The 17,393-nt window shown below is 46.3% G+C and overlaps 1 protein-coding gene across 4 annotated transcripts in view; it reads left to right on the top strand.

The window, feature by feature from the left end:
- GRHL1 (grainyhead like transcription factor 1) overlaps window positions 1-17,016 on the top strand; it is a 51,652-nt gene extending 34,636 nt beyond the window's left edge. For all 4 annotated transcript variants that reach the window (XM_063915428.1, XM_063915429.1, XM_063915430.1 and 1 more), the window contains exons 11-16: window positions 695-834; window positions 2,141-2,178; window positions 5,795-5,883; window positions 6,257-6,342; window positions 13,341-13,405; window positions 14,490-17,016. In XM_063915428.1, the coding sequence (XP_063771498.1) occupies window positions 695-834; window positions 2,141-2,178; window positions 5,795-5,883; window positions 6,257-6,342; window positions 13,341-13,405; window positions 14,490-14,604 (533 nt within the window). In that variant the 3' untranslated portion in view covers window positions 14,605-17,016. The remainder of the gene's footprint in view (window positions 1-694; window positions 835-2,140; window positions 2,179-5,794; window positions 5,884-6,256; window positions 6,343-13,340; window positions 13,406-14,489) is intronic.
- Window positions 17,017-17,393: the final 377 nt, after the last annotated feature.

The following is a 17,393-nucleotide window of genomic DNA, read 5'->3' as shown; positions in this document are numbered from 1 at the left end:
CTGCACCCTACCTCCTTCCTAATGAAGCAGGTAGGATGGGGAGATGATCACGACAATTGAATCTCCGAAGTGTTCAGCAGCGTCTCCTCTGCAGGCTTCTCCCGGTGAGGAGACAAGAAAAGTTCTAAAGTATTTGTTAAAGGCTGTGTACCAACCAATCAGCTCCTGTCATTTATCTGTCTCCAAGCTTTGGTGCATCTCCCCTTAGTTTAATAAATCATTTGTCCTTAATTACCTGCTCCTGGCTCTGTCCAATGTGAATTTGATACAAACTAATTTAAAGTTGAGACTATAACATGGTTCTGATGAGCTTCATATGTGTAGATTTATCTTAATAGTATACATTGATTCAGTGTGGCGTTTTATATTGTAACCATAAATATACGTTGCACCTGAAAGCGCATCCAGGTTGTGTAACTCTCCCGGCGGCTCTGCGTACTGTTCTGGGATAGTTAACGTGACTTACAGGAAGTTTGATGTGGTATGGGGAACGCCATTGCTGTAGTGACTTCCATGTTTGTCCTGTGGAGGTAGATAGTCTGCACCTGCTTCACAGAATCCTACAGTCCTGGAAAGCGTTGTCTCTGATCTGCATATGATCCTGTATTGTCTGTTACATAGTTATGGCAGGGCTTTGGAAACGATCTGACTTGTGTGGACAGGCCTATTAACCGATGGTTCATGTGTTCTGCAGTCATAGACGTGAAAGGGGCTCTGCTTCCATCCCACAAGAGGACAGATGTCACAGTGTTCAAACCAATGCAGGACATGGACACACAGCCCGTCCTGTTCATTCCAGATGTACACTTCGCAAATCTCCAGCGCACCACTCATGTAAGTACAGTTACTGCCCTGACAGAATACCCTGCTATACAATGCTGCTGCTCATTCATTTGTCCTGAACATGGTGAAGGATTATTCTGCAGCTATGACTTTCTACCACTGCCTGTACCACAGAAGTCTCAGCGTGTCCTGATCAGTCGTGTGCTACACACCCAACGATGATGCCCTGTGGAGTTTTTATTGGTTATTTTTTTTCTGACACTGGCATGTTGAAATGTGCAGCAACTTGATCTGCAGTTTTCTTCCTATTATGCTTAGCATGCGGGAGTAATGCAGTCCTATCACATCCGTTATACGCATTTCAAACCGCTGGTGCCCTTAGCTGATAATGCTTTTCCCTCTGCCTTCCATGCTGACAGCACCTTATACACACTAGGCAATATTGCGTACGATCCGGCCGGTTCATAACTATATTGTCTAGTGTGTACAGTCGATATATCGCATGGTACGCACCCTTTGGGTCGTCTGCAATGTCGCCCGTAGAACCTGCATGGAGCTCCAATGGGCGATATCGCAGATGAGAGCCATGCTGTCGACTGCAGCATGGCCGCCTGTCGCGCCATCGCTCCAGACATCGGCAAGTGTGTATGGGTCATGGTGTATGGGTACTTGTCTGGTCCCGTCGCGGATGACATTGCATTGTTGCGTTGTCATCCTAGTGTGTACGCACCGTTAGAATCTGTTGTTTGTGAAACATTTGGCAAGTTGTCATTATTAAACTTTATTAGGGGCGCCACAAAGAGTCCGCTGCACTAGCAGACCACATGCATCCATAACGGGATATAATGTACAAAACACTCCAATAAAGACAAGCTAGATAACGAACACACTATTATGCATGCACAGTCCAATTACCAACAGAGTCAAGGCTGACTGAACCCTGTACCCTAAAAAATGGGCGCAGCAGGCAGGTTCAGGGCACCTGTAAGCAGGAGGGGAGATAATTGCCAAAGAGAATGAAGTAAACGTGCATGAGGGAAGAGGGTCCTGCTCATGAGAGAATACAGTCTATAGGGGAGGGGACTGAACTGTCTTGGTCGCTGAGAAGCATCCCAGCAGTCACCTCTGAGGCATGGAAGTCTACACTTGCAGCCATATGAGGCACAATTACAGCTGAACAGGGCAGCCCAGCAGTCTTGTACTTGATCCTGACCATGCTGGGTTGCTGCATAATTAATGTCTAAGCCACGCCTATATGGAAGCCCCTGCTGTCGGTATGTTTGGTGTCCCCCAATTACAAAGATGTTTGTTTTCTTATAGTTTATATATTCTAGAATATTTTTGTTTTCTTCCTCAGGTTCTCCCCCTGGTGTCAGAGGAGATAGATGGTGAAAGGTAAGCTAACATTATCTTTACTTACTGTTATTTCTTCCTGTCCATTCTGAGAGGAAATTGCAGTTTAGCGCAGTTGGTGGTGCCGACCCAGCCAGACACGTGCACTCCGCAGCCATTATCTTTTCTCATTTCTCCTTGCACCTCGTGCCTACCGTAGTAAGCGGTAAAGTCCGCTGCTGGATATGGTGGTGATTTTCAGTGGCACATCCATCAATCTAATTGCCTCCTTAGGCTGTAAAATATGTCAAAATACATGGCTTGCTTCATGTATCCAGTGCATATTATACGTGTATCGGGCCCGGTGACTTACTTCATGTATCCAGTGCATATTGTACGTGTATCTGGCCGGTGACTTACTTCATGTATCCAGTGCATATTGTATATGTATCTGGCCCGGTGACTGACTTCATGTATCCAGTGCATATTGTATATGTATCGGGCCCGGTGACTGACTTCATGTATCCAGTGCATATTGTACATGTATCGGGCCCGGTGACTGACTTCATGTATCCAGTGCATATTGTACGTGTATCGGGCCAGGTGACTGACTTCATGTATCCAGTGCATATTGTATATGTATCGGGCCCGGTGACTGACTTCATGTATCCAGTGCATATTGTACGTGTATCTGGCCCGGTGACTGACTTCATGTATCCAGTGCATATTGTATATGTATCGGGCCCGGTGACTGACTTCATGTATCCAGTGCATATTGTACATGTATCGGGCCCGGTGACTGACTTCATGTATCCAGTGCATATTGTACGTGTATCGGGCCCGGTGACTGACTTCATGTATCCAGTGCATATTGTACGTGTATCGGGCCCGGTGACTGACTTCATGTATCCAGTGCATATTGTACATGTATCGGGCCCGGTGACTGACTTCATGTATCCAGTGCATATTGTACGTGTATCTGGCCGGTGACTTACTTCATGTATCCAGTGCATATTGTATATGTATCTGGCCCGGTGACTGACTTCATGTATCCAGTGCATATTGTACGTGTATCTGGCCGGTGACTGACTTCATGTATCCAGTGCATATTGTACGTGTATCGGGCCCGGTGACTGACTTCATGTATCCAGTGCATATTGTACGTGTATCGGGCCCGGTGACTGACTTCATGTATCCAGTGCATATTGTACGTGTATCGGGCCCGGTGACTGACTTCATGTATCCAGTGCATATTGTACGTGTATCTGGCCGGTGACTTACTTCATGTATCCAGTGCATATTGTACGTGTATCGGGCCCGGTGACTTACTTCATGTATCCAGTGCATATTGTATATGTATCTGGCCCGGTGACTGACTTCATGTATCCAGTGCATATTGTACATGTATCGGGCCCGGTGACTTACTTCATGTATCCAGTGCATATTGTACGTGTATCTGGCCGGTGACTTACTTCATGTATCCAGTGCATATTATATGTGTATCTGGCCGGTGACTTACTTCATGTATCCAGGGCATATTATACATGTATCGGGCCCGGTGACTGACTTCATGTATCCAGTGCATATTGTACGTGTATCGGGCCCGGTGACTGACTTCATGTATCCAGTGCATATTGTACGTGTATCGGGCCCGGTGACTTACTTCATGTATCCAGTGCATATTGTACGTGTATCTGGCCCGGTGACCTACTTCATGTATCCAGTGCATATTGTACGTGTATCGGGCCCGGTCACTGACTTCATGTATCCAGTGCATATTGTACGTGTATCTGGCCCGGTGACCTACTTCATGTATCCAGTGCATATTGTACGTGTATCGGGCCCGGTGACTGACTTCATGTATCCAGTGCATATTGTACGTGTATCGGGCCGGTGACTTACTTCATGTATCCAGTGCATATTGTACATGTATCGGGCCCGGTGACTGACTTCATGTATCCAGTGCATATTGTACGTGTATCGGGCCCGGTGACTGACTTCATGTATCCAGTGCATATTGTACGTGTATCGGGCCGGTGACTTACTTCATGTATCCAGTGCATATTGTACGTGTATCTGGCCCGGTGACCTACTTCATGTATCCAGTGCATATTGTACGTGTATCGGGCCCGGTGACTGACTTCATGTATCCAGTGCATATTGTACGTGTATCGGGCCGGTGACTTACTTCATGTATCCAGTGCATATTGTACATGTATCGGGCCCGGTGACTGACTTCATGTATCCAGTGCATATTGTACGTGTATCGGGCCCGGTGACTGACTTCATGTATCCAGTGCATATTGTACGTGTATCGGGCCGGTGACTTACTTCATGTATCCAGTGCATATTGTACGTGTATCGGGCCCGGTGACTGACTTCATGTATCCAGTGCATATTGTACGTGTATCGGGCCCGGTGACTGACTTCATGTATCCAGTGCATATTGTACGTGTATCGGGCCCGGTGACTGACTTCATGTATCCAGTGCATATTGTACGTGTATCGGGCCCGGTGACTGACTTCATGTATCCAGTGCATATTGTACGTGTATCGGGCCGGTGACTTACTTCATGTATCCAGTGCATATTGTACGTGTATCGGGCCCGGTGACTGACTTCATGTATCCAGTGCATATTGTACGTGTATCGGGCCCGGTGACTGACTTCATGTATCCAGTGCATATTGTACGTGTATCGGGCCGGTGACTTACTTCATGTATCCAGTGCATATTGTACGTGTATCGGGCCCGGTGACTGACTTCATGTATCCAGTGCATATTGTACGTGTATCGGGCCCGGTGACTGACTTCATGTATCCAGTGCATATTGTACGTGTATCGGGCCCGGTGACTGACTTCATGTATCCAGTGCATATTGTACATGTATCGGGCCCGGTGACTGACTTCATGTATCCAGTGCATATTGTACGTGTATCGGGCCCGGTGACTGACTTCATGTATCCAGTGCATATTGTACGTGTATCGGGCCCGGTGACTGACTTCATGTATCCAGTGCATATTGTACGTGTATCGGGCCCGGTGACTTACTTCATGTATCCAGTGCATATTGTACGTGTATCGGGCCCGGTGACTGACTTCATGTATCCAGTGCATATTGTACGTGTATCGGGCCAGGTGACTGACTTCATGTATCCAGTGCATATTGTACGTGTATCTGGCCCGGTGACTGACTTCATGTATCCAGTGCATATTGTACGTGTATCGGGCCCGGTGACTGACTTCATGTATCCAGTGCATATTGTACGTGTATCTGGCCCGGTGACTGACTTCATGTATCCAGTGCATATTGTACGTGTATCGGGCCAGGTGACTGACTTCATGTATCCAGTGCATATTGTATATGTATCGGGCCCGGTGACTGACTTCATGTATCCAGTGCATATTGTACGTGTATCTGGTCTGGTGACTGACTTCATGTATCCAGTGCATATTGTATATGTATCTGGCCTGGTGACTGACTTCATGTATCCAGTGCATATTGATGTACACACTGTAAGAAGACCCTGCACACAACAGGACAGAAACTACTGACCCTATTGTTTCTGATGAAGCAGGCAATACGCCTGTGGTTTGTGCCCTTTATCACTAGAAATAGCCCATGTAGTCTGGTACCATTTATGATGACAGTTGTTCTATATTGTGCTTTAATGTTTCTAGCTCTGGGATGAAGAGATTATCATTCACTCCTGAAGAAGACTTTACATCACCTCCTGCGAAGATGGTGAGAGTAGATGATCTAAAGAGAGGTATGTAGTATGCCAGGGTGACCGTTCTATTCCGCTGGTCACACGTGGTGCACAGCAGACGTTATTATCATTGGGCATGTGGCATAGATGCATATATTCCATCATCCAATCATGTTTGGTAAAACACTGTAGGGTATGCTGGGGCTGTGTAAATACATGTAATATATAATAATCATCCACACCACTCACTAATCGGCTAAGGTGTCAGTTCTCCTGTATTGGATAGGCATATTTATGGACCCCTGGGATCCTAATTACATTTGAACATTAGAAATATTCTGATTGCCGGGGCCTGTTCGGATACCAGTGTGAGATGTCTGTGCAGTCACGTGACCGGTGCATGTGATAATACCGTGTCCTCTTTGTCCTCCAGTGCTGCTGTACGTCAGGAGGGAGACAGAAGAAGTCTTTGATGCGCTCATGCTCAAGGCTCCATCACTGAAAGGCCTGATGGAAGCTGTAAGTTGTTTTGTATTAGGTTTTTTTTTTTTTTTTACTGTACTGTATAGGCATGTGAAGGGTTTTTCCTCCCCATCAGAGAACCTGAATGGATGTGTGTGTGTGTGTGTGTGTGTGTGTGTGTGTGTGTGTGTGTGTGTGTGTATATGGTATGTATAAACATAATATAACATACTGCAGAAGGAGGCATTGTTTTCATTGCCCTTGAATACAACACGGTACTGCTCCCTGTATAAAACCATCCCTACACATCAGACCTCCAAGTGCAACAAAAATAGCAATTGTCTGATATAAAAACATAGGTGAAAGAGTGCATAAGAAAGACAGTTATAAAAGGCCCCCCCCTTCCCCCTTCCCGTGTTGGCAGGCTAAAATATGCGAAGAGTGACATGTTGGGTGCCCAAACAGCACTTTCTCTAACGTCCTAAGTGGATGCTGGGGACTCCGTAAGGACCATGGGGAATAGCGGCTCCGCAGGAGACTGGGCACATCTAAAGAAAGCTTTAGGACTATCTGGTGTGCACTGGCTCCTCCCCCTATGACCCTCCTCCAAGCCTCAGTTAGATCTCTGTGCCCGAACGAGAAGGGTGCACACTAGGGGCTCTCCTGAGCTTCTTAGTGAAAGTTTTAGATTAGGTTTTTTATTTTCAGTGAGACCTGCTGGCAACAGGCTCACTGCATCGAGGGACTAAGGGGAGAAGAAGCGAACTCACCTGCGTGCAGAGTGGATTGGGCTTCTTAGGCTACTGGACATTAGCTCCAGAGGGACGATCACAGGCCCAGCTTGGATGGGTCCCAGAGCCGCGCCGCCGGCCCCCTTACAGAGCCAGAAGGCAGAAGAGGTCCGGAAAATCGGCGGCAGAAGACGTCCTGTCTTCAACAAGGTAGCGCACAGCACTGCAGCTGTGCGCCATTGCTCTCAGCACACTTCACACTTCGGTCACTGAGGGTGCAGGGCGCTGGGGGGGGCGCCCTGAGATGCAATAAAAACACCTTGGATGGCAAAAAAAATGCATCACATATAGCTCCTGGGCTATATGGATGCATTTAACCCCTGCCAGAATCCATAAAAAAGCAGGAGAAAAGTCCGCGAAAAAGGGGCGGAGCCTATCTCCTCAGCACACTGGCGCCATTTTCCCTCACAGCTCCGTTGGAGGGAAGCTCCCTATCTCTCCCCTGCAGTCACTACACTACAGAAAGGGTTAAAAAAAGAGAGGGGGGCACTAATTAGGCGCAGTATTAACTATACAGCAGCTATAAGGGGAAAAACACTTATATAAGGTTATCCCTGTATATATATAGCGCTCTGGTGTGTGCTGGCAAACTCTCCCTCTGTCTCCCCAAAGGGCTAGTGGGGTCCTGTCCTCTATCAGAGCATTCCCTGTGTGTGTGCTGTATGTCGGTGCTTTTGTGTCGACATGTATGAGGAGAAAAATGATGTCGAGACGGAGCAGATTGCCTGTAATAGTGATGTCACCCCCTAGGGGGTCGACACCTGAGTGGATGAACTGTTGGAAGGAATTACGTGACAGTGTCAGCTCTGTATAAAAGACAGTGGTTGACATGAGACAGCCGGCTACTCAGCTTGTGCCTGTCCAGACGTCTCATAGGCCGTCAGGGGCTCTAAAGCGCCCGTTACCTCAGATGGCAGATATAGACGCCGACACGGATACTGACTCCAGTGTCGACGGTGAAGAGACGAATGTGACTTCCAGTAGGGCCACACGTTACATGATTGAGGCAATGAAAAATGTTTTACACATTTCTGATAATACGAGTACCACCAAAAAAAGGGGTATTATGTTCGGTGAGGAAAAACTACCTGTAGTTTTCCTGAATCTGAGAAATTAAATGAGGTGTGTGATGATGCGTGGGTTTCCCCCGATAACAACGGATAATTTCTAAAATGTTATTGGCATTATATCCTTTCCCGCCAGAGGTTAGGGTGCGTTGGGAAACACCCCCTAGGGGGGATAAAGCGCTCACACGCTTGTAAGGGCTCTACCTTCGCCTGAGATGGCCACCCTTAAGGATCCTGCTGATAGAAAGCAGGAGGGTATCCTAAAAGGTATTTACACACATACTGGTGTTATACTGCGACCAGCAATCGCCTCAGCCTGGATGTGCAGTGCTGGGTTGGCGTGGTCGGATTCCCTGACTGAAAATATTGATACCCTAGATAGGGACAGTATATTTTTGCCTATAGAGCATTTAAAAGATGCATTTTTATATATGCGTGATGCACAGCGGAATATTTGCCGACTGGCATCAAGTCTAAGCGCGTTGTCCATTTCTACCAGTAGAGGGTTATGGACACGTCAGTGGTCAGGTGATGCGTATTCCAAACGGCATTTGGAAGTATTGCTTTATTAAGGGAGGAGTTATTTGGGGTCGGTCTTTCAGACCTGGTGGCCACGGCAACAGCTGGGAATTCCACGTTTGTACCCCAGGTCGCCTCTCAACATGAGAAGACGCCGTATTATCAGGCGCAGTCTTTTCGTGGACAAGCGGGCAAAAGGTTCCTCATTTCTGCCCCGTGACAGAGTGAGAGGAAAAAGGCTGCAGAAATCAGCCAGTTCCCAGGAACAGAAACCCTCTCCCGCCTCTGCCAAGCCCTCAGTATACGCTGGGGCTTTACAAGCAGAATCAGGCACGGTGGGGGGCCCGTCTCAATGAATTTCAGCGCGCAGTGGGCTCACTCGCAAGTAGACCCCTGGATCCTTCAGGTGATATCTCAGGGGTACAAATTAGAATTTGAGACGTCTCCCCCTCGCCGTTTCCTAAAGTCGGCTTTACCGATGTCTCCTTCTGACAGGGAGACAGTTTTGGAAGCCATTCACAAGCTGTATTCCCAGCAGGTGATAATCAAGATACCCCTCCTGCAACAGGGAACGGGGTATTATTCCACACTGTTGTGGTACCGAAGCCGGACGGCTCGGTGAGACCGATTCTAAATCTAAAATCTTTGAACACTTACATACAGAGGTTCAAATTCAAGATTGAGTCACTCAGAGCAGTGATTGCGAACCTGGAAGAAGGGGACTACATGATGTCTCGGGACATCAAGGATGCTTACCTTCATGTCAAAATTTACCCTTCTCACCAAGGGTACCTCAGGTTTATGGTACAGAACTGTCACTATCAGTTCAGACGCTGCCGTATGGATGGTCCACGGCACCCCGGGTCTTTACCAAGGTAATGGCCGAAATGATGATATTCCTTCGAAGGAAGTGAATTTTAGTTATCCCTTACTTGGACAATTCCCTGATAAGGGTAAGATCCAGGGAACAGTTGGAGGTCGGTGTAGCACTATCTCAGGTAGTGTTGCGGCAGCACGATTGGATTCTCAATATTCCAAAATCGCACCTGGTTCCGACGACGTGTCTTCTGTTCCTAGGGATGATCCTGGACACAGTCCAGAAAAAGGTGTTTCTCCCGGAGGAGAAAGCCAGGGAGTTATCCGAGCTAGTCAGGAACCTCCTAAAACCGAGCCAAGTCTCAGTGCATCAATGCACAAGGGTTCTGGGTAAAATGGTGGCTTCCTACGAAGCAATCCCATTCGACAGATTCCACGCACCAGTGGGACCTGCTGGACAAATGGTCCGGGTCGCATCTTCAGATGCATCAGCGGATAACCCTGTCACCAAGGACAAGGGTGTCCCTCCTGTGGTGGTTGCAGAGTGCTCATCTTCTACAGGGCCGCAGATTAGGCATTCAGGACTGGGTCCTGGTGACCACGGATGCCAGCCTGCAAGGCTGGGGAGCAGTCACACAGGGAAGGAATATCCAGGGCTTATGGTCAAGCCTGGAGACATCACTTCACATCAATATCCTGAAGCTAAGGGACATTTACAATGCTCTAAGCTTAGCAAGACCTCTGCTTCAAGGTCAGCCGGTGTTGATCCAGTCCATGGGTCTTCAACCTGCGACCCTCCAGCTGCTGTGGAACTACACATCCCAGCATGCCCTGCCTCAGTTTTAGCATACCTTAATAGCAAAACTGTGGCAGGGCATGCTGGGATGTGTAGTTTCACAGCAGCTGGAGGGCCACAGGATGAAGACCCATGATCCAGTCGGACAACATCACGGCAGTCACCCACGTAAACAGACAGGGTGGCACAAGAAGCAGGAGGGCAATGGCAGAAGCTGCAAGGATTCTTCGCTGGGCGGAAAATCATGTGATAGCACTGTCAGCAGTATTCATTCCGGGAGTGGACAACTGGGAAGCAGACTTCCTCAGCACGACCTCCACCCGGGAGAGTGGGGACTTCACCCAGAAGTCTTCCACATGATTAAAAACTCGACAGGTATTGTGCCAGGTCCAGGGACCCTCAGGCAATAAGCTGTAGACGCTCTGGTAACACCGTGGGTGTACCAGTCAGGGTATGTGTTCCCTCCTCTGCCTCTCATACCCAAGGTACTGAGATTGATAAGATGGAGAGGAGTAAGCTCTATATTCGTGGTTCCGGATTGGCCAAGAAGAACTTGGTAACCGGAACTTCAAGAGATGCTCACGGAAGATCCGTGGCCTCTACCTCTAAGAAGGGACCTGCTCCAGCAAGGACCCTGTCTGTTCCAAGACTTACCGCGGCTGCGTTTGACGGCATGGCGGTTGAACGCCGGATCCTGAAGGAAAAAAGGCATTCCAGATGAAGTCATCCCTATCCTGATCAAAGCCAGGAAGGATGTAACAGCAAAAACATTATCACCGCAATTGGCGAAAATATGTTGCGTGGTGCGAGGCCAGTAAGGCCCGACGGAGGAAATTCAACTGGGTCGATTCCTACATTTCCTGCAAACAGGAGTGTCTATGGGCCTGAAATTGGGGTCCATTAAGGTTCAAATTTCGGCCCTGTCAATTTTCTTCCAAAAAAGAACTAGCTTCAGTCCCTGACGTTCAGACGTTTGTAAAAGGGGTACTGCATATACAGCCTCCTTTTGTGCCTCCAGTGGCACTTTGGGATCTCAATGTAGTTTTGGGTTCCAAAAGTCACATTGGTTTGAACCACTTAAATCTGTGGAGTTAAAATATCTCACATGAAAAGTGGTCATGCTGTTGGCCCTGGCCTGGGCCAGGCGCGTGTCAGAATGGGCGGCTTTATCCTGAAAAAGCCCTTATCTGATTTTCCATTCGGACAGGGCGGAATTGAGGACTCGTCCTCAGTTTCTCCCCAAGGTGGTTTCAGCGTTTCACCTGAACCAACCTATTGGTGGTGCCTGCGGCTACTAGGGACTTGGAGGCCTCCAAGTTGCTAGACGTTGTCAGTGCCCTGAAAATATATGTTTCCAGGACGGCTGGAGTCAGGAAATCTGACTCGCTGTTTATCCTGTATGCACCCAACAAGCTGGGTGCTCCTGCTTCTAAGCAGACTATTGCTCGTTGGATTTGTAGTACAATTCAGCTTGCACATTCTGTGGCAGGCCTGCCACAGCCAAAAATCTGTAAATGCCCACTCCACAAGGAAGGTGGGCTCATCTTGGGCGGCTGCCCGAGGGGTCTCGGCTTTACAACTTTGCCGAGCAGCTACTTGGTCAGGAGCAAATACGTTTGTAAAATTCTACAAAATTTATATCCTGGCTGAGGAGGACCTGGAGTTCTCTCATTTGGTGCTGCAGAGTCATCCGCACTCTCCCGCCCGTTTGGGAGCTTTGGTATAATCCCCATGGTCCTTACGGAGTCCCCAGCATCCACTTAGGACGTTAGAGAAAATAAGAATTTACTTACCAATAATTCTATTTCTCATAGTCCGTAGTGGATGCTGGGCGCCCATCCCAAGTGCGGATTGTCTGCAATACTTGTACATAGTTATTGTTACAAAAATCGGGTTATTATTGTTGTGAGCCATCTTTCAGAGGCTCCTCTGTTATCATGCTGTTAACTGGGTTCAGATCACAGGTTATACGGTGTGATTGGTGTGGCTGGTATGAGTCTTACCCGGGATTCAAAATCCTTCCTTATTGTGTACACTCGTCCGGGCACAGTATCCTAACTGAGGCTTGGAGGAGGGTCATAGGGGGAGGAGCCAGTGCACACCAGATAGTCCTAAAGCTTTCTTTAGATGTGCCCAGTCTCCTGCAGAGCCGCTATTCCCCATGGTCCTTACGGAGTCCCCAGCATCCACTACGGACTATGAGAAATAGAATTATCGGTAAGTAAATTCTTATTTTTGGCATTGCGCCCAGCACTCGACCTGTCTGGGCGCGATAATAAAGCCAATTTAATATCGCCAGACTGACACCCCCCTCCCCGATCATCCATCACTTTTAGATGGGAGTTTGCTTGCGATAAACAATTGACTTGCCCCCTGTGGGGACATAGGACAATCGGTGGATATAAGCCGTCTGGGGGGTGTAGAATGAAATGGATAAAAGTGACCTAATGTGTATAGACGTCCATACTACACTTTCAAATGCATTAATAAACCTTTGCTTAGGGATGCGTGTGATTTGCCGGCTGTCGGGATCCTGGCTGTCAGGATACCGATGCCGGAGTCCTGCCAGCCGGAATCCCGGTGTAACAGGACTATTCCCACTTACAGGTGTCCACGATACCCATCGAGTGGTGGGTGTAGTATGGTATGCCGGTGGCCGGGCTCCCGGCGACCAGCATACCGGCGCCGGGAGCCCGATCGCCGGCATACCGACAGCGTGGCGAGAGCGCAAATGAGCCCCTTGCGGGCTTGCTGCGCTCGCCACTCTGCGGGCACGGTGGCGCGCTACGTGCACCACGGTATTTTATTCTCCCTCCAGGGGGGTCGTGGACCCCCACGAGGGAGAAAAAGTGTCGGTATGTCGGCAATAGATCCTGTGGCGTGCGCCGCAAGCTCGCAGGTGGACTCTTTGTGCTCGCCACGCTGCCGGCATTCTGGCAGACGGGATGCCGCTGTCGGGATATTGACAGCCAACATCCCGTCTGCCGATAAATCATACTGAATCCTTTGCTTACTGTAGTTTGTACATATACGGAACTAATTCTATTTTCTTATTTACATTTTAAGATCTCGGAAAAATATGACGTTCCTTTTGAAAAAATTGGAAAAATCTTTAAGAAATGCAAAAAGGGGTAAGTGTTCCTGTCTTACTTACGGTGCGTTCTAGTCAACACCTGTCTGTTCTGTGCACATTAAAGACCACAGAAGGAGGTGACCAGCAGTTTCCTTTGTCTGGAATTACTGCTAGCCCCGTGGTTTCCACTCTTTTTTTAATGGCAGCACCCTAGACTATCAGCATTTTTCCACGCAACCCCTAGGCCAAAAATTTGTTATTGAGAAATTTAGCAGAAGTTATTAAGTATATTGTGCCTACTTGCATCCTTCGGTTATGTGATGGTGAACAGCATTTGCTGCTGTTTGTCCATATATTTTATGATTGGCAGCCGCTAGCACTGGTTTTTCCTACCACATTGCCCAAAAATGATTTTATTTGGTACTGGACCACCAACCTGTGGCACCCCTGCAAGTGCCCTGCGGCGCCCAGTTTGTAAACCACTGCTAGACCTTTTGCATGGTAAATATTGCCCATACTTTGGGGGGGGAAATAATTGTAACCATTGTACCCAAATTTCCAAATTCTGCATTGTGGGGATTCAGTTAATGTTGTTTGGTTTATAGATTGGCCAGTGTTCGACTATGTAGAGCCGTTTTAACAGCATTGTAGTCCCTGGGCAAAGCAATGCCTGGGGCACCTACACACCCATTCACGGGCATCAATTAAAAAAAAAAAAAATCATAACCTGTCCCTCCTGTGATCCTGCACTGGCTTTCCACATGCTTCTGTAAAGGGAATGGCTGTCAGCACTCTTATTGGTGGATAGCTCCATCCATCCACCAATCAGCATGCTGGCAGCCATTCACTGCCTGGCTGCAGGCTGGGAAGCAGGTAGAGAATGCTGCCTTTGCTGCTCTGATTGTGTGACCACCACCTGCCCATGCTTGAAGGCCCCTAGAATTATGGGGCCCTAGGCAGCTGCCCACTGTGCCTATATGTTAAGATGGCCCATGGAATACAGCAAGGCTGCCACCACCCTATATTTTGTTTAATTTCTTTTATAGGGGAGTTGTGATTAAAGAGCAATCTGCATTTTTCATCTTGTATAATTGTACAGTTGATAAATAAGGTCTCGCTCATGTTCTCCTTACTTTCTCTAGAATCCTGGTTAACATGGATGATAACATAATTCGCCATTATTCGAATGAAGACACTTTTCAGCTTCAGATTGAAGAGTCGGGAGGATCATACAAGCTGACGCTTACAGAAATCTAGCCCCCAGTCCTGGTAGACTGCGTGTGAAGGCTGAACATTCACCCCTTGCCTTGCAAGTAGACGGGTCAGTTACCATGGAGAAACGTTACTTTGTTAGTACAAGCCTGCCCCTCAGAATGGGTGTCCTTCCTTTCTTTATGCCTTGGATTCCCATTTCTTATGGCTGCTGGGATTACGGTGACCCGCACGGAACCGGTGCTGTTTCAGAACACAGAATGATGCATGCTCTTTGCTTAACATGTACTGAAATGCATTGCACGGGAAACGGAGCAAAATACAAGTTTAATATTTAACACTATGGGAAAAAAAGAAAAATCACCTTTTTGTTGGGAAATCTTGATCGGTAATGGTACGAGATGAAGCGAGATGAAGCGGTCAAAATGCTCTGCAAAGTCTACAAACCACTGGAAAGCTCGCGAGCAGAGAGGCTTCAATTTTGTCAAAAAACGTAAAAAAAACTGCTGAGTATGTGAAGAACAAAAGCGGGTTTTGTATAAACAAAAATCCAGCACCCAATGATGCTGCATTGTATATAAGAAGTGCAATATATTTTTTTGTACCTTTTTCGTGTAAATGTGTACATACACATGAGCTTGCTACATATATAATATATAGAATTGCAGTATGTGTGTATATCTGCTGAGAATTCTTGTAAAGTGGGAGGTGCCAAACTAAACATAATACATAAAACAAATGTCCAACAATTGTACCACAGGGTATAAATAGCATTTAAATATAACTTTTGCTGTTCAGGTTGCTGTGAAGACATAAACTTCTTTTTCTCTTGTGCAAACTTCATACATCAACTTGTCGTATCCAGCTGCGATAGATAACGAAGAGGTCAATCAGGCAGCAGCGAGCAGCGGCAGACTAGGGACAGAAGTATAATGCAGCGATTTTATACTTCTGTCCCTTGTCTGCCGCTGCTCCGTCAGAGGAGAGCCGAGGAATTATACTTTGTTTTATTCACTAAACTGAAACCAAGGTACCCAGATTAATTTAGATTAGGACCTTTTTGAAGTAAAACCAAATAGCCAATATAAGCTTACAACTGAAACTATAAAAAAAAAGTATATGCAATAAAAAAGGAACTAAGGGGTCTATGTACTAAGCTTTGGAGAGAGAGAGGAAAGTGGACAGAGATAAAGTACCAACCAGTCTGCTCCTAACTTTCATTTTTCCAAACCCATCCTGTAACTTGGCAGTTAGGAAGCTGATTGGTGGCTACTTTATCTCCATTCACTTTATCACTCTCTCTCTCCAAGGCTTTTAAGGAGATTTATCAAAGCATGGAGAGAAAAGCTGATTGGTTAGTACTTTATCTGTCATTTGTCAAACACAACCTGTAAATACAGCTGGTTGGTACTTTCTCTTTCCAAGATTTGATAAATCTCCCCCTTAGTTTTTTAAATGTCCACGTGTATGGCCTTTGCTGTTTTTCGACACGCTGTTGGTAGTTTTCTTTTACCCACCTTCTACCTGAGCACTTTCTAAGCAGAAAATCGCTGTAATAGTCAACTGAGGCAGAATGTACTAAAGAAAACTCCTTTCCCAGCTACTTAAAAACAGCGTATTCTGTATAAGTATAGTTTAAGTACGCCTGAGATTAATACGCTGCATTAGTTTCCCGTGGGCTAGTATTACTGTTGCGGTGGAGTAGTTTTTTTTTTTTTTTTTTACAAATGGCGGCAGTAAGTGCTGTTACGGCAAAAATAAATTTATACTTGTAGTATAGTGATTATGAGACGAATAAGAAACAGACTTCATGTTCTAAATTACATGTATTTTGAAGCTGTAAACCACACAGTTTTGTGTTTTTTTTTTTTTTTTTTCTGGGTTTTTTGTTTTTGTTTTATGTGTTTTAACACATAGGTCAGTACAAAATCAAAACACCATTTGAACCTAAATGTTACTCGGTCATTTAAATCGCTTGTCTCCTTTTTGAATCGGGGGCCAATTGTGGAACCAAATCTCTCATTACATTCAGTGTTTGGTGTTTTCATTACACTACATGCCCAAGAAGCCTCAGTTATCCCAACACTCTGCAGATTACAGTATCTGTACTATATTTGTAAGTGTATAGATCCTGGAACCTTTTGTTTCTATATAAATTTTACGTATTTGGTCCTTTTAAAAAAAAAACACAAAAACAAATGTATGTTTTTATTGTTGCATTTACAGACTTATGGAGGAATGGGTTACTTTTCACCGTCAGGGATATAATATAAATAAAATCACTTGTAAAAAAGAAAATCTTATTTGGAATGAAGTACTGTGGAAGGATTTGGTTGATGGTTACTTAAGGGAAACTGGTTTGAGCTGTACTATAGACTTACATTCCCGTTCTGTTACATCTGTTTTTGTATGCTTTTTAAGTAAGGAAAATACATTTTATAAACGTTTTTTCTCAAATGTGGTGTGTTGTGGTTTATGACCAGGTTAAATATGTCATGGCCAATAATGAAAGCTGCTGCATGACATAAAAAGGGACTGTACCAATGTAGCAAACCATCGGATCCTAGCTGTCATTTGCACAGCTTGGTGTTATGGGGCAACTTTGGAGTTGGTGGCAGAGACCATTGGGGCAGATTAAACATCTGTCTGCCAAAGCTCATTAACTGCCTTGACTGATAGATTCTAGGCAGCAACTGTAATAAATGGTAAATCAGACCTGTTCAGCATTAAAGACTGTTACCGTTTGGCTTTGACAAAATGTACTTTTAGTTCTGATGGGGGTGCACATTTACTAAGTGGTGAGGAAACAGTAGGGAGATAGATTATCTGATGCT

The sequence above is a fragment of the Pseudophryne corroboree genome, chromosome 4, assembly GCF_028390025.1.
Source record: "Pseudophryne corroboree isolate aPseCor3 chromosome 4, aPseCor3.hap2, whole genome shotgun sequence".
In the NCBI taxonomy this organism is placed as follows: Eukaryota; Metazoa; Chordata; class Amphibia; order Anura; family Myobatrachidae; genus Pseudophryne; species Pseudophryne corroboree.
Note: the sequence above shows the minus strand (reverse complement) of the source record. Positions and strands in the feature narration are given on the sequence as shown.